The 23,355-nt window shown below is 35.2% G+C and overlaps 1 protein-coding gene across 1 annotated transcript in view; it reads left to right on the top strand.

Annotated features, from left to right (window-relative positions):
• The window catches only part of LOC136034104 (B-box type zinc finger protein ncl-1-like), a 120,459-nt gene that overhangs the window by 54,165 nt on the left and 42,939 nt on the right, over positions 1-23,355 (top strand). Inside the window, exons 10-11 of the mRNA XM_065715238.1 lie at positions 4,672-4,776; positions 20,948-21,185. Coding sequence (XP_065571310.1) covers positions 4,672-4,776; positions 20,948-21,185 — 343 coding nt within the window. The remainder of the gene's footprint in view (positions 1-4,671; positions 4,777-20,947; positions 21,186-23,355) is intronic.

Here is a 23,355-nt window from a genome sequence, read left to right on the forward strand (position 1 = left end):
TCTTTATGCTATAGTATTTTTAGTAATTTCAACTATTTATTCTACGGCCTTTCGGATTCAGGGGTCATTCTTAAAGAATTGGGACAAAACTTACGATTTAGTGTAAAGAGAGAGGCATTAACGAGGGTACAAACCCCCTCATATACATAATAAAAATTTAAGAATATAAAAGTTTGTTACGTAAGCCAATTCTTAAGTTACGAATATTTTTTACTAATAAAAACATTCGTTAAAAATTAAAATTTATAGTTGCCTTTTTATGTAACCGAAAAATTGCAGGGCAACTAGGCTTTCCCCACCCCTTATTTCTCAAAATCGTCTGATCAAAACTAAGAGAAAGCCATTTAGCCAAAAAAGGAATTAATATGCAAATTTCATTTTAATAATTTATGTGTGGAGAGCCAAAATCAAACATGTATTAATTCAAAAACGTTCAGAAATTACATAAAAAAAACTAGTTTTTTCAACTGAAAGTAAGGAGCGACATTAAAACTTAAAACGAACAGAAATTACTCCGTATATGAGATGGGTTGTCCCCTCCGCAATCCCTCGCTCTTTACGCTCAAGTTTGACTCTTTGCCACAATTCTGCTTTTTAAAACAATTAAAAGCTTTAGCGTAAAGAGTGAGGGTTTGCGGAGGGGACAACCCATTTCATATACGGAGTAATTTCTGTTCGTTTTAAGTTTTAATGTCGCTCCTTACTTTCAGTTAAAAAAACTAGTTTTTTTATGTAATATTGAACAGGTGTCGTACATCAGTATTAGAAGAGTAGAAACATAACTAACATAACACAAATAAATGTTTCTTGTTTGGTAATCTACTTTTTTGACAGTATTGAACAGGGGCCCTACATCAATATTAGAAGAGTAGAAACATAACTAACATAACACAATTAAATGTTTCTTGTTTGGTAATCTACTTTTTTGACAGTATTGAACAGGGGCCGTACATCAATATTAGAAGAGTAGAAACATAACTAACATAACAGAAATAAATGTTTCTTGTTTGGTAATCTACTTTTTTGACAGTATTGAACAGGGGCCCTACATCAATATTAGAAGAGTAGAAACATAACTAACATAACACAAATAAATGTTTCTTGTTTGGTAATCTACTTTTTTGACAGTATTGAACAGGGGCCCTACATCAATATTAGAAGAGTAGAAACATAACTAACATAACACAAATAAATGTTTCTTGTTTGGTAATCTACTTTTTTGACAGTATTGAACAGGGGCCGTACATCAATATTAGAAGAGTAGAAACATAACTAATATAACACAAATAAATGTTTCTTGTTTGGTAATCTACTTTTTTGACAGTATTGAACAGGGGCCCTACATCAATATTAGAAGAGTAGAAACATAACTAACATAACACAATTAAATGTTTCTTGTTTGGTCATCTACTTTTTTGACAGTATTGAACAGGGGCCGTACATCAATATTAGAAGAGTAGAAACATAACTAACATAACAGAAATAAATGTTTCTTGTTTGGTAATCTACTTTTTTGACAGTATTGAACAGGGGCCGTACATCAATATTAGAAGAGTAGAAACATAACTAATATAACACAAATAAATGTTTCTTGTTTGGTAATCTACTTTTTTGACAGTATTGAACAGGGGCCCTACATCAATATTAGAAGAGTAGAAACATAACTAACATAACACAATTAAATGTTTCTTGTTTGGTAATCTACTTTTTTGACAGTATTGAACAGGGGCCGTACATCAATATTAGAAGAGTAGAAACATAACTAACATAACACAAATAAATGTTTCTTGTTTGGTAATCTACTTTTTTGACAGTATTGAACAGGGGCCCTACATCAATATTAGAAGAGTAGAAACATAACTAACATAACACAAATAAATGTTTCTTGTTTGGTAATCTACTTTTTCGACAGTATTGAGCAGGGGTCGTACATGAATATTAAAAGAGTAGAAACATAAGTAACATAACAGAAATAAATGTTTCTTGTTTGGTAATCTACTTTTTTGACAGTATTGAACAGGGGCCGTACATCAATATTAGAAGAGTAGAAACATAACTAACATAACAGAAATAAATGTTTCTTGTTTGGTAATCTACTTTTTTGACAGTATTGAACAGGGGCCGTACATCAATATTAGAAGAGTAGAAACATAACTAACATAACAGATATAAATGTTTCTTGTTTGGTAATCTACTTTTTTGACAGTATTGAACAGGGGCCGTACATCAATATTAGAAGAGTAGAAACATAACTAACATAACAGAAATAAATGTTTCTTGTTTGGTAATCTACTTTTTTGACAGTATTGAACAGGGGCCCTACATCAATATTAGAAGAGTAGAAACATAACTAATATAACACAAATAAATGGTTCTTGTCTGGTAATCTACTTTTATGACAGCATCGAGCAGGGCCGTATATCAATATTAGAAGAGTAGACTTATAACTTTTTTCTTTGTAAATTTAACGCGATCTGATATTTTCAATTTAAAAAGGATAATCTATAAATTTTAGAAGACTGTGCTAAGGGTTTTGGTGGTATCCAATTTTGCTTCTCTCAAATTCTTTGTATTGTAAATCGGCGTTTTTAGTTTTAAATTATATTCAACTGTTGTGCAAAATTTACGTTTATATTTCATGCGAAAATGATTCCTAGTGTTTTGAAAACCATTATTTTCTGAAATTTTTGCCAAAAAAGAAGCCCTCAGAAGAAAAAGTAAGCTCAGCAATAAATAGTAATGATAGTAATAGTAATGATACTTCTATTCCGCTTTAGCAACTACGAAAGTGCTCTTGAAATTGCCCACATTATTCGCTCAAAGGCATAATCTAATGGTGAAATTTGGGAAATGGTCTTAGCAAATGAGGAGCATCACTCCATTTTCCCACCATATGCACAGATCAGCACAATTACTAGGCATCGCAATAAACTACAAGCCATTAAGGGCCGCACGAACAGTTTTTTCAACTCCTTCGTACCATATTTTGTAAGCGTATTTAACAAGTGACCTTTCTTCCCCTATTTTTCTATTATTTTTTTTGTGATTGTAAAAGTAGCATAATGTAGCGTTCATTTTGTAGTTTTACGATAGTTATTTAAATAAATGACTACGAAAAAAACGTAGTTTAGTCAATTCTGGTGCTTAATTTTAATAAGTGTTATCTTATTATTTTTGTTATTATTATTATTTATTATTTTAATCAAAACAGGAGAAAGCCATAGGCTTGTCGCAATACCAATAGAAGGAATGACAGCTCAACATCACCACTGCAAAAAACAAAATATTATTCAATAAAAACAACTATACAACTAACTATATCATGGAAACTGTTGTTCATAGAACTCAGTTTCAACGAGAGCCCTCCTAAATTTGGCACCATTCCAAGGTGAACTATTCCAAGGTTTTGATGCTTGGTTAATAAAGCTACATTGAGCTATTTTCTTGTGTACTTGCGGCTGATACAATTTATACAAGTTTTGTCGATTGGCTGAGTAATGACTAAGCTTGAAGAAATTCAGCCCAATACATATTATGAACCTCCTTCATAATACGGAGCGTATTGATCAGGTCAATCCTGTCCCGTCGAAACATCAGGGAAGGAAGTTCCAAACATTGCAGTCGACGCTGATACGGTAAATGACTCAAATAAGGGATAAACTTTCTTACCCGATGTTGAACCTTTTCAATTTGCTGCGAGTCGCGTTTCCATTTCAAATACCACACAGAGGAACAATATTCAACCACCAGGCGTACCAATGTCTTGTATAGTGTCATAAAAGTTTGAAGGTTAAATTCCCTGAAACTTCTTTTAATTCGAAGCAGACAATAATTACATTTCGCGAAATTATTGACACGTGCTTGTGAAACTTCAACTAGTTATCAAAGTGAATACCTAAATCCCTACTGAATGCGCAGACGAAACAGGTTTATCACCAAGAAAATAATGATAAGTCGAGCATTTCGAAAAGTAATGATGTACGAAACATTTTTGATGGTTTACCAACATGGAGTTCGACTTCCACCAATTATTTAAGGCATTCAGATCCTCTTGAATAAGGGTGACGTCTACCGGGGAGGCGGCACTTTTATACAGTTTTACATCGTTTGCTATAGTTTGACAGTGGAGTGACGAATTCCTTCTGGCAAATTACTTCGGGCTCAAACAACTGCCTTGTGGCACACCACTCCAAATCGGGCTCTCCTTTGAAAGTGCACTACCGACTATAACTTGCTAGGAACGGCCTGATAGGTAATCTGTAATCCACGCTAAAGTTCTACTGCCTAGCTCACACTTTTAACATTTTCAAGCAACAAACTAACTGAAACTTCGTTAAACGCTTTTGTTAAGTCAATGTACAAGCAATCGAACTTCAAACCGAAATCAGCCATATTTTGGAAGTTTTTTATAGCTTCTACCAACTGCGTATTGCATGACTTGTTTTTTTCTGAAACCATGTTTATTGTTTTATAAAAACTCCACTATGGTGAATAGAGAATAGCCTATTGAAACTTCTGGGAATAGTGGCTTGATATGCTTATTTTTGAAGTGTTTGCTTTTGTTGTTATTATTATTATTAATTTACTGGCTTTTTATTTCAGAATGTTGTAATTACCCTATTATTATTTTAATTTTATTATTATTGTTATATTTTTTGTTATTATTTTTAGGCCCTTACTTCGGCTTTGGCATCTACTGATCTCACAAATGGTTACCCCCACCGTACTCCTACACCAGACTTGACTAATCAACTTGGACTGCGTTCCATTCACCAGGTTTGTTACCATTATTCAATAACTATTCAAAATTTGCAATCAAACTCGTCCAGACCAGGCGAGAGGGAAGGAAGGGGCCCAAAATAATCGGATTTGAAGCATCAAAAGGGTGCCTACAATATTTTTCAGTGCTAGAGTATTTAGCATCAAATGGCCGAAAGGGCATCTAACCTTCAATTTTTGATATAAAAAGAGCGTCTACAATGTTTTTCAATTTGCGTAACAAGTTATATTCAAGGGCGTATCCAGGTGGGGGGGGGGGGTAGAGGGCTGGAAACCTCTCCCCCGAAATACTTGCGTGACTCGTAAAAACATAACAAAAATGAATATAAACAAATTTTTGATGCGGTTTTTAAAGTTTATTTTTGTACCCCCTCCCTAGATAATCCTCTTGTACTCCCCCTCCCGAAAAATTAAGTTTATAATGATGTGCTTATAATGTTATTGCCTGCGGGCCTGCAACGAAAACATAAAGGGGTCTTCAGTCGGTGTCAGAGAAACCCTGTGATGTGTCATAACTTCTAAAAATATAAATGGAGGGGAGGCAGAGGAAAATTAGGTATCCGTATTTGCTTGCAAACAGTGTTGGTATCTCTTTCACTATTTCTTGTATACATTTTCCCAAAATAGCGAATTGACTGCATATTTAAAAATTCTTGCAATTTTTAGGCAGGTATACATGTTTCTGTTATATCTTGTCTTACACAGTATCTATCTTTTGCGACTCTTTTTCTTAAAGAGGCACTATTCTAAAAACAAGTGCTCTGTGAAATAAGAATGATGTTACCTACTTCGAGCCCAATGATAATTTTGTTGTGTTTCCGAACACGCAAAGCGATATTCATACATGGATTTCCAAATACAATTTTTCAAGCAAGGGTTTTCAAAAGACAAAATGATGTCACATGTGATATATGATATCATAAATGATATACCAAAATAAATCAGTGGGGAGTTGAAGATTAACAAGGTAAGTGCTTGTTTTATCTTGATGACTCCTATTCAGCGGCAATTCTGGCCTCTCTATGCCTGGGACAAAATCTGAATTAGCACCCCCATCCCTTGTCCCCAAAAAGTTTTCAGCCCAAATTTAAAGCAAAAATTATTTATAAACGAAACTTAAATAAAAGTTAAATAAAATTTTATTTTTATTGCTATTTTCTTAATTTAATAGTAATTATTGTTGAATAATTTTCTACTTTATCTATTAATTAATTAATAATGTATTTTTGATCATTATTATACTAATTTAATTATTGTTTTTATTTATTTTTTATTTATTTTAATGGTCAGGTAATAATCTATTAATTGCTTTCATGTATTAACTGTGTCCTTTACCTTATTTTAGTAAAAATAGAATTAAAAAATAACTTAATGATTATACCCGTTGCATTATTTATTTCAAATTTTGCGCAAAAGATAAAAAACAAACTCGAACATAGAGAAACAATGAACATGGGCTACTAGGCTAGCTCCTCTCTGAAAACATGTTTAAGAAACAATTGGGTGTTTGGATGCACAATAGGTGAAAAAACTTAACTGAACAAAGAGGGAAGATGGGTTTGATCGATCTTTTGAGGCATTCAGCTCATTCTAAAGGTATTCAATAATTCTGTTTTGGGTAGTTATTAAATAAAAAAAACAAGTTTTTTTAAATGAAAGTAAGGAGCGACATTAAAACTTAAAACGAACAGAAATTACTCCGTATATGAAAGGGGCTTTTCCTCCTCGACACCCCGCTCCTTGCGCTAAAGTTTGTTATTGTTTTAAAAAGTAGAGTTACGAGAAAGAATCAAACTTTAGCGCAAGGAGCGGGGTGTCGAGGAGGAAAAGCCCCTTTCATATACGGAGTAATTTCTGTTCGTTTTAAGTTTTAATGTCGCTCCTTACTTTCATTTAAAAAAACTTGTTTTTTTAATTTAATTTCTGAAAGTTTTTGAATTAATACATGTCTGATTTTGGCTCTCCGTACATAAATTATTAAAATGAAATTTGTATATTAATTATTTTTTTGGCTAAATGGCTTTCTCTTAGTTTTGATCAGACGATTTTGAGAAATAAGGGGTGGGGAAGGAGGTCTAGTTGCCCTCCAATTTTTCGGTTACTTAAAAAGGCAACTAGATCTTTTATTTTTAACGAATGTTTTTATTAGTAAAAAAAAAATACGTAATTTAAGAATTAACTTACGTAACAAACTTTTATATTCTTATATTTTTGATTATATATATGAGGGGGTTGGTCCCCTCGTTAATACCTCGCTCTTCACACTAAATCTTGTTTTATCCCAATTCTTTAAGAATGACCCCTGAATCAGAAAGGCCGTAGAATAAATAGTTGAAATTATTTAAAAAAAATTTAGCATAAAGAGTGAAGTGTTTATCTCCTCCTAAATACCTCGCTCTTTATGCTAAAGTATTTTTAGAACCCCTCATATGCGTAATAATCTCTGTTCCTTTTTAAGTTTTAATGCTTCTCCTTACTTTCAATTGAAAAAACTTTTTCATGTTTATATTTTCATTGTTTTTTTTTATAGTAATGCTAGAAAGTCCTGCGTCCTTTTCATTGAATTTCTCTTCCCCCATGAAATATTCCTCCAAGGAAAGATCCTCCCATATACCCCCCTCCCCTGAACCCCACACCCAAACCAAAAAAATCCCCCTGATAACGTCGGTACACTTCCCAGTAACCATTACTGTATGTAAACATTGGTCAAAGTTTGTAACTTGCAGCCCCTCCCCCAGGGACTGTGGGGGGTAAGTCATCCCCAAAGACATAGTTATTATGGTTTTCGACTATGCGGAACAAAATGGCTATCTCAAAATTTTGATCCGTTGACTTTGGGAAAAAAATGAGCGTGGGAGGGGGCCTAGGTGCCCTCCAATTTTTTTGGTCACTTAAAAAGGGCACTAGAACTTTTCATTTCCGTTAGACTGAGCCCTCTTGCAACACTCTAGGACCACTTGGTCGATACGATGACCCCTGGGAAAAAAAAAAAAAAAAAACAAATAAACACGCACCCGTGATTTGTCTTCTGGCAAAAAATACGAAATTCCACATTTTTGTAGATTGGACCTTGAAATTTTTGCTATAGGGTTCTCTGATACGCTGAATGCGATGGTGTAATTTTCGTTAAGATCCTATGACTTTTAGGGGGTGTTACCCCCTATTTTCCAAAATAAGGCAAATTTTCTCAGGCTCGTAACTTTTGATGACAAAGACTAAATTTGATGAAACTTATATATTTGAAATCAGCATAAAAATCCGATTCTTTTGATATATCTTTTAGCATCGAAATTCCGTTTTTTAGAGTTTCGTTTACTATTGAGCCGGGTCGCTCCTTACTACAGTTCGTTACCACGAACTGTTTGATATTATTGAATTATTGTTGAAAATTTCCTTTTTCTCTTGGCGACTAATAGTGGAGTCTTCTGTAAAAATTTGTCTGGCCCAACTCGGGATGGTTATCTTTTAAAACTTTTGCTATCTTTTGGCAATCTTTTAAAGCCATTAGAAACATCAGATCTTAGATGTTTCTGCACGTTTAATGTTGTTGAAATCTCAAACAATAAGGAAATCAAAGACTAAATTTAAGCTATGCCTGGTGGTTTCTGAGGGAATGATCCCCATACCCAAAGAATAAGGGTAACTTATAAAAGTGGAAGGCGCCGCTTGTGTTGACAAAAAGAGACTATCAACACCATCTAGCGTTTGACGACATTGGTTTTTTTATTGCAATATTAAGAATAATTAACTTAATTAGTGTAATTGTTACAGAGCTTCTCTGTAAATGATTACAGAGCTTCAAAAAATGCCAAGTGTCGCCTCATGCTAGAATGCTAGTCGAAACTAGTCCCCTCTTTTAAGGGGGTGGGGTAGTTTTCCCTCTTTTAATTTAGCCGCACTCTTTGTCCCTACCTACCACAAATTGTTGCCCTACCTACAACAAATTGTTGTGCTTTGTTACTAGATAAATGTGATGTTTTTTTTCGTTTTTGTTTTCAAAAGTTTCTTATAAAAATTAAAATAATAGTCAGTTAACAGTATAAGCAATGCAATACCCAATTCGAAGTCAAAGCAAGTTGACAAAAGGTTTTGGTATAACAAAATTTTGAAAGAATCAAGACTTATTTGTTTATTTTAAACTTTTCTGTTTCTTAAAACAAAAGGACACGTCTCATAAATTTATATAGCTATAAAGGCAATCTCGTAAATTACCTAAGATAATATTGTATTAATTTTTTTTTTTTGGAACAATTAGTAGTATATCTGAATCATCTTCATTTGCACCATAAGTTTTTCCAAAACGTGGCAAGCTGTCTAAAGTTATTTTGCGAATTTATTTGCACCATTTAGTAGCCTTTGAAAAAGGGCTGCTGGTTAAGAATCAGTTACAGAGAAATGCAATATAAAGCTTTCTTGTCATGGATATGACGAGCGAGTTGAGTACCTTTTTGCATGATAGTCACCATTTCAAACAGTTCGTGGTAACGAACTGTAGCAAGGAGCTACCCGGCTCAATAGTAACCAAAACTCTAAAAAATGGAATTTTGATACCAGTAGTTACATCAAAAGAATCGCATTTTAATGCTGATTTTAAATATATAAGTTTCATCAAGTTTAATCTTACTCATCAAAAGTTACGAGCCTGAGAAAATTTGCCTTATTTTAGAAAATTGGGGGAAACTACCCCTAAAAGTCATAGAATGACTTTTCAGCGCAGATTCAGCGTATCAGAGAACCCTATTGTAGAAGTTTCAAGCTCCTATCTACAAAAATGTGGAATTTTGTATTTTTTGCCAGAAGGCAGATCACGGATGCGTGTTTATTTGTTTGTTTTTTTTTTTTCCCAGGGTTGATCGTATCAACCCAGTGGTCCTAGAATCTTGCAAGAGGGCTCGTTCTAACGGAAATGAAAAGTTCTTGCGCCCTTTTTAAGTAACCAAAAAAATTGGAGGGCACATAGGCCCCCTCCCACGCTAATTATTCTCCCAAAGTCACCGGATCAAAATTCTGAAATAGCCATTTTATTCAGCTTAGTCAAAAAACCTTATAACTATGTCTTTGGGGATGACTTACTCCCCCACAGTCCCCGTGGGAGGGGCCACAACTTACAAACTTTGATCAGTGCTTACATATAGTAATGGTTATTTGGAAGTGTACAGACGTTTTCTGGGGGATTTTTAGGTCGGGGGGATTGAGAAGGTGAGGATATTTTGGGGGAACTTTCCTTGGAGGAATTTGTCATGGGGGAAGAAAAGTTTCATGAAGGGAGCGCAGGATTTTCTAGCATTATTTAAAAAAACAATGAAAAAATAAATATGAAAAAGTTTTTTCAAGTGAAAGTAAGGAGAAGCATTAAAACTTAAAACGAACAGAAATTATTACGCATATGATGGGCTCACCTCCTAATACCTCGCTCTTTACGCTAAAGCATTTTTAGTAATGCTTTTGGCTTTTGTGATTCAGGGGTCATTCTTAAGAAATTGGGACAAAGTTTAAGCTTTAGTGTAAAGAGCGAGGTACTGACGAGGGGGTGAACCCCTTCATATACGTAATAAAAACACGAGAATACAGAAGTTCGTTACGTAAGCTAATTTGTAAGTTACGTATATCTTTTACTGATAAAAACATTGGTAAAAAACTAAAAGTTCTAGTTGCCTTTCTAAGTAACCAAAAAATCGGAGGGCAGCTAGGCCTCCTCCCCCGCTCCTTTTTTTCTCATAATCATTCGATCAAAACCACGAGAAAGCCAATGAGCCAAAAAAATAAATATGCAAATTTCGTTTTAATTATTCATCTGCGGAGAGCCAAAATTAAACATGCATTGATTCAAAAACGTTCAGAAATTAAATATAAAAAAACAAGTTTTTTCAACTGAAAGTAAGGAGCGACATTAAAACTTAAAACGAACAGAAATTACTTCGTATATGAAAGGGGCTGCTTCCTCTTCGACGCCCCGCTCTTTACGCTAAGGTTTGACTCTTTCTCTTAACTCTTCTTTTTAAAACAGTAAAAAACTTTAGCGTAAAGAGTGGGGCGTTGAGGAGGGAAAGCCCCATTCAAATACGGAGTAATTTCTTTTCGTTTTAAATTTAATGTCGCTCCTGACTTTCATTAAAAAAAAAAACTTTTTTTTTGTTTAATTGGCGTAAATGGCACGCATTTTGGTATCCCCAAAAAGTCCAATCTCGTTAACTTCTTGTACTTTCACAGCCGAGCTCCTGAACCTCAAGTTTTACTCACTTCTTTTCTTGAGCCGAGCGGCAATAATGTGTTCCTTCCTATTATTAAAATTTTGATTTATTTTTCTTCTAAGTGCAGATTTTGTTGTCATTTTCATGTGCGATTTGTTGTGATTCTCGCTATTGCTTGTCATGTAACCGTTGATTTTGCCATCCGTCATTTTCGTTTGTTATTTAAGTTGTTGTTTATAATGATGCATATCTTTTACCCTTAGATTTCGCTGTGCTTCATTTTCTTTAACATTACCGCAGACATCTTTTCGATGCCTTTTGCTTTAGGTGTTAAGGACTTATTCGTCACCTTGTATAATTTCGCATGCGTCATGATATCAAAAACGGTACGATCATCCCAGGTGAAAATGATTAAATTTGCCCTTAAAACACATATGAATGAAATGTCATTTATATGAAAAATACCTTCCCTAAATCAAGGCTCTAAATCATCTCAAAGTCATGACCAGTCTAGATCGTTGTTCCAGGCTGGAGTTCCAATTGCAAGAAAAATGTTTTTTCTTAAAAATAGTCAGCTCTGGTGGTGCAAAATTGAGAATAAATCTTGTTTTAAGAGATCATTCTTGTTCTTTTTAAGTTTCAGGTCTATTTCTTTAAACAATTCTTTGTGTATTATGTAAGCCTCCTTCAACATTTAAAAAGCTTAAAGCGTTTTAAAGGCTTGTCTAACTTAAAGCTACTTTGTCGTCGCCTGGATGTGACTACTTTTACGTCGCTGGCTGCTTTTGCGTCGCAAGCCAGTAACTTTAGTGGCTTGAAATTATTTGGTAAATCCTTGTAAAAATTATCCAGTAGAATTCTCAACTCCTCGTTATACAGTAGGTAATATTTAAGACTTAGCGGAATATGCAATTCCTTGATATCTTTTTTTTTATAATTTGACATGACGTATTCACGACAATTTGATTTCAATGTAGATTTTGGTCCCGATTTACAGAAAAAAGGAAGCAGGGTATATAGCATCTCAATAGAGTCACGTTTGAGGGAGATTCTTAAGCACTCTTTAATCCAATCAAGTACTGCACTGTCTTTGTTTCTTTTGCCTTCGATTTCCTCTACCTTTTCATTTGGTTTTGGTTCTTGTTCTGACAAATATTTTATGATGAAATGTTCAAGTGAGTTATAAGTCACGTTAGAACCGGTTAAAAGTCTTGCCATTTCAATGTCGCCATTTTGTATGGCCTTCTTTAGTGTATCCCGGTATTGTTTTGCGATGGCACCCACAATACTTAGCCTTGCCTTTTCTTTTAAAAGGTAGTTGATGATACGATAGTGTTTTTTCTCAACAGCCACTTGTAGTGGAGTTCTTTTTAAATTATTTAAAGCATTTATACTTGCACCATAGGAAACAAGTTCTTTACATAGATCCAATCTACCATATTTAGCAGCAGTGTGTAATGCTGTTTCTTGCTTTTTATGCTTGATATTTGGGGATGCTCCAGCTTCCAATAGCGATTGAACAACTTCAAGGGATTGAACAACTGGAAGACAAATTATTGTGCCACCCATTGCAGAATATAGAGGTGTTAGTCCTTTTATATTTAACGGATCTATATCTGCACCAAACGAGATGAGGAGCTTACAAATTTCAGCTCTTCCAAAGCTAGCAGCTAGATGCAAAGGCGTCTCAAGGAGTCGATTTTTAGCATTTGGATTTGCACCGTTTTTTAGAAAGTATTCTGCCATATCAAAACGATTATGAAACACCGCCTTGTGCAGAGGTGTTTCATTTTCAGAGTTTAGAGCTTCTAAATCTTCACCAGATGTTACTAACCGGTTGCATTCAGAATTTAGACCGTATGATGCAATATCATGCAGTGAGATACGTGGCAAGAATGACATAGCTATAACTTATTCTTGGTCTTTATTTGTCAAGACTTGAAATGATGTAAAGTATTTTTTAATATCCTTGGCTCCCTCGTTTATTTCTGACTATAGTCTAATTTAAAATAAGAATCTGATTACTAAATATTGGTACAACATTTTTATGCTATTTTGGATTTTTTTTTTTTTTTAATCAGGAATGCTTGCAAAATCGGGAATCAGGAAAGCTATGAAAACTGTTAAGCTGCGAAGCTATGACGATTCAAAATAGTATTGATGGGCTTAGGTATGGAATACAGCAAACAATTAATTTCGGTATATTGGTTTAATTCGTAGAGCTGCTGTAGGCTTAGTTTGAACATTGTCAAAACGGTCATCTCTTTGAGATGTCATTATTTGTCCGGTTATCAATGAGACTAACTACAGCTAACTTTGTTGCTCAGTGTTGATTAAGCAGTGATGTGGCATATATATCTTTTAACAAGAATATATATCAAAGGAAACACCCATTTGTTCTTTTAGTTGGAATCCAGTAAAGACAAAACCACAGAAAACCAGGCTGCGAAGTCTCTCAGGTATGACGTTATACCCCCAGAGAAGCGACTTTTCAAAAGATACGTGTATTGACAATTTTAACCGTAATTTTACTTACTTCTTTTTCGAGCGACGCTGAAATAAGACTTTAGGTCGATCTCTTACATTCGGCATGTGGTTGGTTTGCATGTTTGTGGCTCTCGAATTACGCTCTCTCTACCATAACTATCGTATTGTTCTTTAGTTATAAGCCGTGCCATGACGTATCAGCAATTCCAATTGAAGAAATTCACGCCTGAAGAAATTCAGGCGTGAATTTAATTCATGCTTCCTTTTTATTCTTCAAAGAATCATACATTTTAAAGTATTTGTATTTTGTTGGAATTTGTTGTGATTCTTGCTGTGGCTTCTTTTCTTACCGCGGATGTCGCTCGTCGTCGTTTTTGTTTACGATTTGATGTGATCCTTGCTGTCGCGTGTCTTCTGACTGCAGACTTTTATTGTCCGTAATTTTCATTTGTGATGCTTGTTGTCGTATTTTTTCTAACCACAAATTGTTGTGCTTTATTTTGTTCATCATCTGAGATGCATTTTCCATGCCTTTTTCTTTAGCTGTTCGGACTCCTGTGTCATCTTGTATCATTTCGCTTGACATATTTGTAATCTGTATTTGTCTTCTAAACGTATATTTTGTTGTGTAGCATTTTCGTTTGTGATTCGATGTGAGTCTTGCTGTCGCTTGTTCAATGCCTCTTTTCAGCTGTTGGGGTCATTCGTCATCTTGTATAATTTTGCACGTAAATTAAAAAATTCTTGCGTGAATTCAATTCTCCTTTTGTATTGATCCTTCACAAAACCATCTATTTTGTAGAATTTAGTATTCTCCGAGGATTCCTTCTGATTCTCGCTGTTGTTTCTCTTCTAGTCACAGAGTTCGCTGCGCATTATTTTCGTGTACGACTCGCTGTGATCCTCGCTGTCGCTTGTCTTCTAACCGCGGATTTTATTGTCGGTCATTTTCATTTCTGGTTTGTTGTGGAATACAGCAAACAATTAAGTTCGGTATATTGGTTTAATTCGTAGAGCTGCTGTAGGCTTAGTTTGAACATTGTCAAAACGGTCATCTCTTTGAGATGTCATTATTTGTCCGGTTATCAATGAGACTAACTACAGCTAACTTTGTTGCTCAGTGTTGATTAAGCAGTGATGTGGCATATATATCTTTTAACAAGAATATATATCAAAGGAAACACCCATTTGTTTTTTTAGTTGGAATCCAGTAAAGACAAAATCACAGAAAACCAGGCTGCGAAGTCTCTCAGGTATGACGTTATACCCCCAGAGAAGCAATTTTTCAAAAGATACGTGTATTGACAATTTTAAGCGTAATTTTACTTACTTCTTTTTCGAGCGATGCTGAAATAAGACTTTAGGTCGATCTCTTGCATTCGGCATGTGGTTGGTTTGCATGTTTGTGGCTCTCGAATTACGCTCTCTCTACCATAACTATCGTATTGTTCTTTAGTTATAAGCCGTGCCATGACGTATCAGCAATTCCAATTGAAGAAATTCACGCCTGAAGAAATTCAGGCGTGAATTTAATTCATGCTTCCTTTTTATTCTTCAAAGAATCATACATTTTAAAGTATTTGTATTTTGTTGGAATTTGTTGTGATTCTTGCTGTGGCTTCTTTTCTTACCGCGGATGTCGCTCGTCGTCGTTTTTGTTTACGATTTGATGTGATCCTTGCTGTCGCGTGTCTTCTGACTGCAGACTTTTGTTGTCCGTAATTTCCATTTGTGATGCTCGTTGTCGTATTTTTTCTAACCACAAATCGTTGTGCTTTATTTTGTTCATCATCTGAGATGCATTTTCCATGCCTTTTTCTTTAGCTGTTCGGACTCCTGTGTCCTCTTGTATCATTTCGCTTGACATATTTGTAATCTGTATTTGTCTTCTAAACGTATATTTTGTTGTGTAGCATTTTCGTTTGTGATTCGATGTGAGTCTTGCTGTCGCTTGTTCAATGCCTCTTTTCAGCTGTTGGGGTCATTCGTCATCTTGTATAATTTTGCACGTAAATTAAAAAATTCTTGCGTGAATTCAATTCTCCTTTTGTATTGATCCTTCACAAAACCATCTATTTTGTAGAATTTAGTATTCTCCGGGGATTCCTTCTGATTCTCGCTGTTGTTTCTTTTCTAGTCACAGAGTTCGCTGCGCATTATTTTCGTGTACGACTCGCTGTGATCCTCGCTGTCGCTTGTCTTCTAACCGCGGATTTCATTGTCGGTCATTTTCATTTCTGGTTTGTTGTGGTGGCTGTATCATAAACATGGGTCAGTTTATTTTCAACTTTCAACCTCTGTCTAAAAACTAGAATACCAAAAAGCAATCTCGACACATCAGGTATCACTGATTCGGGTGTGGTATCACTGAAACGTGGCGTTAATCCCTTTAGCGATTTCTTAAAATTTCTGTCCATATCATTGACATCTGATCTACACAAAACCTACTGGACTGAGTTTAGAAGCCGCCTTCTATAACATTGTCAAAATTGGCTATTACTCTGTCCTCTGGGCGTGAATGTTTTCAACACATTTATGACCGACCATTTTATCAATCTCAATTTACGTATCAAAGGATTGTCAATATTGCACTAAGCAAACACAGAAGCTGCGGGGGAGGACGTATTATTCTAAATTAATCCAAGTAAATTCTTCTGGTGATAGAGTGAAGCATTAGTCCCTATGCGTTTTCATCAAACAGTTCGTAGTAACAAACTGTGACAAGGAGCGACCCGGCTCAATAGTAACCAAAACTAAAAAATGGAATTTTGAAACCAATAGCTACATCAAAAGAATCGCATTTTACTGTTGATTTTAAATATATAGGTTTCATCAAGTTTAATCTTGCCCATCAAAAGTTACGAGTCTGAGAAAATTTGCCTTATTTTAGAAAATATGGGGAAACAACTGCTATAAGTCATAGAATCTTAACGAAAATCAGACCATCAGATTCAGCGTATCAGAGAATCCAATTGTATAAGTTTCAAGCTCCTATCTACAAAAATGTGGAATTTTGTATTTTTGCCAGAAGGCAGATCACGGATGCGTATTTATTTGTTTTTTTGTTGTTTTTTTTTTCCCAGGGGTGATCGTATCGACCCAGTGGTCCTAGAATCTTGCAAGAGGGATCTTTCTAACGGGAATGAAAAGTTCTAGTGCCCTTTTTAAGTGAACAAAAAAATTGAATGGTACCTTGGCCCCCTCCCACGCTAATTATTTTCCCAAAGTCACCGATCAAAATTCTGAGATAGCCATTTTATTCAGCGCAGTCAAAAAACCTTATAACTATGTCTTTGGGGAAGACTTACTCCCCCGCAGTTCCCATGGGAGGGGCCACAAGTTACAAACTTTGACCAGTGCTTGCATATAGTAATGGTTATCTGGAAGTGTACAGACGTTTTCTGGGGGATTTTTAGGTTGAGGGGGGGGGGAAAGCTTGAGATGAGGGGGATATGTTGGGGGAACTTTTCTTGGAGGAATTTATCATGGGGGAAGAAAAGTTTCATGAAGGGAGGGCAGGATTTTCTAGCATTATTTAAAAAAAACAATGAAAAAATAAAAATGAAAAGTTTTTTTTCAACTGAAAGTAAGGAGAAGCATTAAAACTTAAAACAAACAGAAATTATTACGCATATGATGGGCTCACCTCCTCCTAATACCTCGCTCTTTACGCTAAAGCAGTTTTAGTAATTTCAACTATTTATTCTACGACTTTTGTGATTCAGGAGTCATTCTTAAGAAACTGGGACACTATTTAAGCTTTAGCGTAAAGAGCGAGGTACTGACGAGGGGGTGACCCCCTTCACATACGTGATAAAAACATGAGAATACATAAGTTCGTTACGTAAGCTAATTTGTGAATTACGTATATCTTTTACTAATAAAAACTTCGTAAAAAATTAAAAGTTCTAGTTGCCTTTTTAAGTAACCAAAAAATCGGAAGGCAACTAGGCCTCCTCTCCCGCTCCTTTTTTCTCAAAATCATTCGATCAAAACTACGAGAAAGCCTATTAGCAAAAAAAAAAAATGCAAATTTCGTTTTAATTATTCATCTGCGGAGAGCCAAAATCAAAACATGAATTGATTCAAAAACGTTAAAACTTAAAGCGACATTAAGACTTAAAACGAACAGAAATTACTTCGTATTTGAAAGGGGCTGCTTTCTCATCAACGCCCCGCTCTTTACGCTAAAGTTTTTTACTGTTTTAAAAAGTAGAGTTAAAAGAAAGAGTCAAACTTTAGCGTTAAGAGCGAGGCGTTGATGAGGAAGCAGCCCCTTTCACATACGAAGTAATTTCTGTTCGTTTTAAGTTTTAATGTCGCTCCTTACTTCCCGTTAAAAAAACTTGTTTTTTTTTTTTATTTAATCAAGCATCTAGAGCGACCTTCTTTCCTATAACAGCTTCTTCTCCTTCGCAATGTTAGTCAGGTCATAAAGTCCACAGCTGATTTCAAAAGAAGGGATGAGCACACATACTAAAATACAGTAATAGGTTCATCTTTCATCTTTCCACGTTCATCTTTCGTGATTATTCATATTTAAAAGAGTTTAAGGACCCTTCGTATTGTAAACACAGTTAGGTTATTTGTGTATTTAACTAACTTTTCCTGCTAACTTTAAACCTCTTACCCTTTGGAGAACAAATTAGCATAAAAAATGGACGTGGACTTCAAATTGTTTAGTGTGTTTTCCTTTTCTGAACTTTCTTCTGTATAATTTGGGGAGAGGAACAGAAGAGGCAGTTATTTTAAAATCAGCTGTGCACCTTTTTTGAGGAGTTTGTGAGGTTCATCCGTAACACAATGCTTCTGCGCCGATTTAAATCGAAAGATTTAAATCTTTCACTACAGACATGTTGTCTAGCCTCTGGTGTTTTATAGATGATATCTTATCTTTGTTTGATTTAAACCAGTTTTTGAGCATAAATTTCGTAGTAAATATGTAGTTAAAGGGTTCCTTTGTGTCCTTTAAAGATAATTTCTTTGCTTGACAATTTTATTTGCTTGGTAAAGACAATAACATCATTCGGTGATAGATTTGGAGTTTTTTTTAAGTGATCATAGGCGCATGAAACACTCTTTCTCTACGGTTTTTTAGCTTAATTTTGTGTAAATCAATTGAATATATATATATATATATATATATATATATATATATATATATATATATATATATATATATATATATATATATATATTTTTTTTTTTTTTTTTTTTTTACGGTGCTTGGTATTAGCCAAGTGACATATAGCGATCGCAAATTCTGTCGGTCTGTCGCTCTGTCTGTCTCTCGGTCTGTCCCAGTTTTGCTACTTTAGGCACTTCCAGGTAAGCTAGGACGGTGAAATTTGGCAGGCGTATCAGGAACCGGGCCAGATTAAATTAGGAATAGATTAAATTAGACCATCTGGGGGGAGTGGGCAGCCGGTTAATTCGAAAAAATAGAAAATATGAAGTATTTTTAACTTACGAACATGTGATGGGATCTTAATGACATTTTATGTTTGGAAGGATATCGTGTCTCAGAGCTTTTATTTTAAATCCCGACCAGATCTGGTGAGATTGGGGGGGGGGGGGAGTTGGAGGAGGGGGAACCTAAAATTTTGGAAAACGCTTAGAGTGGAGGAATCAGGATGAAACTTGGTGGGAAAAATAAGCACAAGTCCTAGATTTGTTATTGACATAACCGGAACGGATCTGCTCTGTTTGGGGGAGTTAATTCTGAAAAATTAGAAAAAATGAGGTATTTTTAACTTACGAAGGAGTGATCAAATCTTAATGAAATTTCAAGTTTGGAAGGATATCGTGTCTCAGAGCTCTTATTCTAAATCCCGACTGGATCCGGTGACATTGGGGGGAATTGAGGGGAGGGAAATCTAAAATCTTGGAAAAAGCTTAGTGGAGGGATTGGGATGAACCTTGGTGGGAAAAATAAGCACATGTTCTAGATACGTGATTGACATAACCGGAACGGATCCGCTCTCTTTAGGAGATTTGGGGGGGGGGGTTAATTCTGAAAAATTAGAAAAATGAGGTATTTTTAACTTATGAAGGAGTGATGGGATCTTAATGAAATTGGATGTTTGGAAGTATATAATGTCTCAGAGCTCTTATTTTAAATCCTGACCGGATCCGGTGAAGGGGAAGCTGGGGGGGGGGGCGGAACTTAAAATCTTGCAAAATACTCAGAGTGGAGGGATTGGGATGAAACTTGGTGGGAAAAATAAGCACAAGTCCTAGATACGGGATCGACATAATCGAAACCGATCTGCTCTCTTAGGGGGAGTGGGGGGTAGGTTTAATTCTAAAAAATAGAAAAAATGAGGTATCTTTAACTTACAAAAGAGTGATTGTATCTTAATGAAATTTCATATTTAGAAGGACCTCGAAACTCAGATCTTTTTTTTTAAATCCCGACCGGATCCAGTGTCATTAGGGAGGGGGGACCGGAAATCTTGGAAAATGCTTAAAGCGGATAGATCAGGATGAAACTTGATGGGAAGAATAAGCACAAGTTATAGATACGAGATTGACATAATTGGTACGGATCCGTTCTCTTTGGGGGAGAAGGGGGTTGTTGATTTGGAAAAATTAGAAAATTTGAAGTATTTTTAACTTAGAAAGAGTGACCGGATCCTAATGAAATTTGATATTTAGAAGGAACTCATGTCTCAGAGCTCTTATTTCAGATCCCGACCAGATCTGTTGACATTGGGGGAGGGGGGAGTTGGAGGAGAAACCGGAAATTTTGGAAAACGCTTATAAATTTCGTAGATACGTGATTGACACAACCGATTTGGATCTGCTCTCTTTGGGGGGGGGAGGGGGTTAGGTGGTGGGCTTCGGCGCTTTGGCGAGTTTGGTGCTTCTGGACGTGCTAGGACGATGCAAATTTGGTAAGTGTGTCAGGGAGCTGTACAAATTGAATGATAAAGTCGTTTTTCCCGATTCGACCATGTGGGGGGTCTGAAGGGAGAGGAAAAATTTGAAAAATTGAGGTATTTTTAACTTAAGAATGGGTGATCGGATCTTAATGAATTTTTATATTTAGAAGGACCTCGCGACTCAGAGCTCATGTTTTAAATCCTGACCGGCATTAAACCTGATTTTCCTTTTAAAGCAATCTGTTGATTCTTAGAATCTTGCTAGAGCTCATACCATATGAGCTCTTGGCTCTTCCGACCTCGTCACAAGCGCCACATGAGCTCTTAGCTCTTGTTTTTAAATGATTACTTGGCCACTGGTCCAACTTTTTTCTTACAACTTTTATGGTATTTTGCGCAAAAAGTCTATCTGAGATTGTTTTTGTCAAATGAAGTTTATTATTTATATGAGGTTTTCTGGCCGTAATTTATGGTCAAGGTGAATTTTTATTATAATTAATTCCACGTTGTTATAACTAGATATTTGTTTTCAACTGAACCGTAGTAGATAATCATAAACTTCTTTTGTATTTAATTCTATGGAATCAAGTTTTATTTGTTTTTAAGGCCTACAATGTGGCAGTCCCTGACTTCAACATGTCTTCACAATTTGGGAATTACGTCGATAAAGAAAGACCTATGCATGGACGACAAGTTGGCTCTCCTACGCTGGGGCCGCCCACTGGCGCCATGACTTTGGCTGATCTTATTGCTGGCGTTGAGTCTAATTCTACATTACACGCCATGAATAATTTACAAGCTTTGGTTCAGTTGAATGCTGCTCAGTCAAATCAGCCTCCTCAGCGTGAGTAGTCAGTTAAATATTTTATGGGACTAATAAGTGTTTGCAATCGGTTATAGAATTTTTAATGGATTTTAGGTTTTTTTTTTAACTACCAAGAACATAAAAGTAAGAAATTTTGCCCCCTTCCCCTTATGACTGGCCTTGTACCCGAAAACTGTGATTCTCTTGAATTTTCTTTTTTTTTTGTTCCAAAATTTGGTGGGCAGAATCAAATTTTCGTCAGCGTTGCCAAATTGAGCCATGAAAAATGAATAAGCAAAAGTAATTAGTTAAATTTGGCTGCGCTTGTTGTCCTTGATACTTGAATCTTTACGAATTAGTTGTTTTCCAAAGAATGTACACCTTCTTAGGCTATTTATTCCCATATTTTTTAGGTTATTTTTGTGATTTTTCATCCTCATTTCTTTCTTTTCAAATTCAGTGCCCGCTACTACCAAAAATTGAACAACTCCAGATGGAGTTCTTTTCATTAAGAATTGGATTCCTGATTTTTCCAGTTTTCTAAAATATATTTAGTTTTGTAAGTTTCCACTTAATTCCAAAAATAAGGTTTTATTTTCACTCCTCTTGGTTTTTTAACAACTTAGCTCAATTTTGGGTATGTATTGGGAGCATAATTCTACTTTAATTAACCTTCTTGACGTAAGTATTTGATTAATTTTTTATAGGTAAGTTTAATATTTTGTTAGTTTGTCAGTTCAATGTTTTAATTGAGCAGGTGATTTTATTTGTGTATTTTCAATCAATTGTAAATATAAGATAAAAAATCCGCTGTGTGTTACTTTTTGTTATTCTTCCTCTTTCTCAAATAGTTGATCTAATTGTTTAGGGGTTTTATTGAAAGGTGATAGGGGTAATGACCACGTTTATTTATATTCTAGTTTTTTTTTGTAAATGTAATCGGGATAATCCAACCCGGTTGGGATAGCAAGAAACGAGCCTCAGTATGGCACTGTATCCTACCCTAGCAACTTTTCAACAAATGCATTATCTTAACTTCTGTTACTATGTATCATGGTTTGTTCTTTACTAGGTTTCAGCTATATCCCATGAAACTTACATAATCCCCATATTCTACTATCTGACTCTATTTTTGGGAGTTGTGGGCTATTTTATTTTTTACTGTAGGGCATGATTGTCTCTCACTAGGTTGCTAGCTACCGCTGCAACCCGGACAGTCCCTTATCGTATCAATACTACCCATTCGAACCAACCTCCTCATCATAATTAAGCAAATGTATTTAACAGGTGAATTAGATTAGTAACTCAAGTAAAATTAGTATTTCTTTTGTGCTTAAAACAAATTGCAGTAGAAACCGTTGAGAGAACTCGGCAAAATTATCAAGACATATTTTTCTCTACTTCAGACGTTATAGAATTTGCCTGGAAACATGTCCAAGGCTCTTGATGGGAATGAAGGTAATTTTGTAAAGAGTTGGTTTAAATGGTGCTTAAAAATGTGTGTTTAGGCCCAAATTTCGCCGAGTTTGCATGGTCTAACGCAATTCTTTGGATAATCTTGAGATGGTATAGAAAAGAGTCCTTTAATAGTACATACGGGGAATCCTTTTTCCAGGGCATCGATGTACAAAGTTGTAAAAATTTAATGCAGATTAATGTATGGGGTTTTATATTACAAAGTGAAGTATAAGTGTTTCTTGCTCGTAATCTTAAAGTCGCTTGATATGTTATTATGAAGCATTTATCATAGAAGAAAAAACATTATAATAAGAAAAATATACTATCAGTCTGATATACATTAAATAAATGAAGGAAACCAAACCAAACATAACGTTTCGCTTTTACGAGTTTTAGGAATTTTGTAAATAGTTTCTGCAATAATTTTTAATTCTTTGAACATAGTTCTCGCTAATTGTCTCGAGTATTTTGAGCCAAGTGTCTGCTAATTTGTGGTAAGGATGTGTTGGGATTGAGGGTATATTTGGAATCCTGGGTAATCTGTCTCAGGTGTTGGGAGAATGATTATTATTTGGACTTTTTAGTGTAGGCAGCTTCCTCGTTTAAAAGGTTATTTAGAAGTATAAGGACTTGGTAACTGCTACAAAGTTTTATTCAATTCTAGACTGATGTTATTAGAGACCCTGAAATTGATTTGAAATGTAATCCCATTTTAAAGTCTAAAGCCGTTCTTTGCCCTCACCTTTTTGTT

The sequence above is a fragment of the Artemia franciscana genome, chromosome 2, assembly GCF_032884065.1.
Source record: "Artemia franciscana chromosome 2, ASM3288406v1, whole genome shotgun sequence".
NCBI lineage: Eukaryota > Metazoa > Arthropoda > Branchiopoda > Anostraca > Artemiidae > Artemia > Artemia franciscana.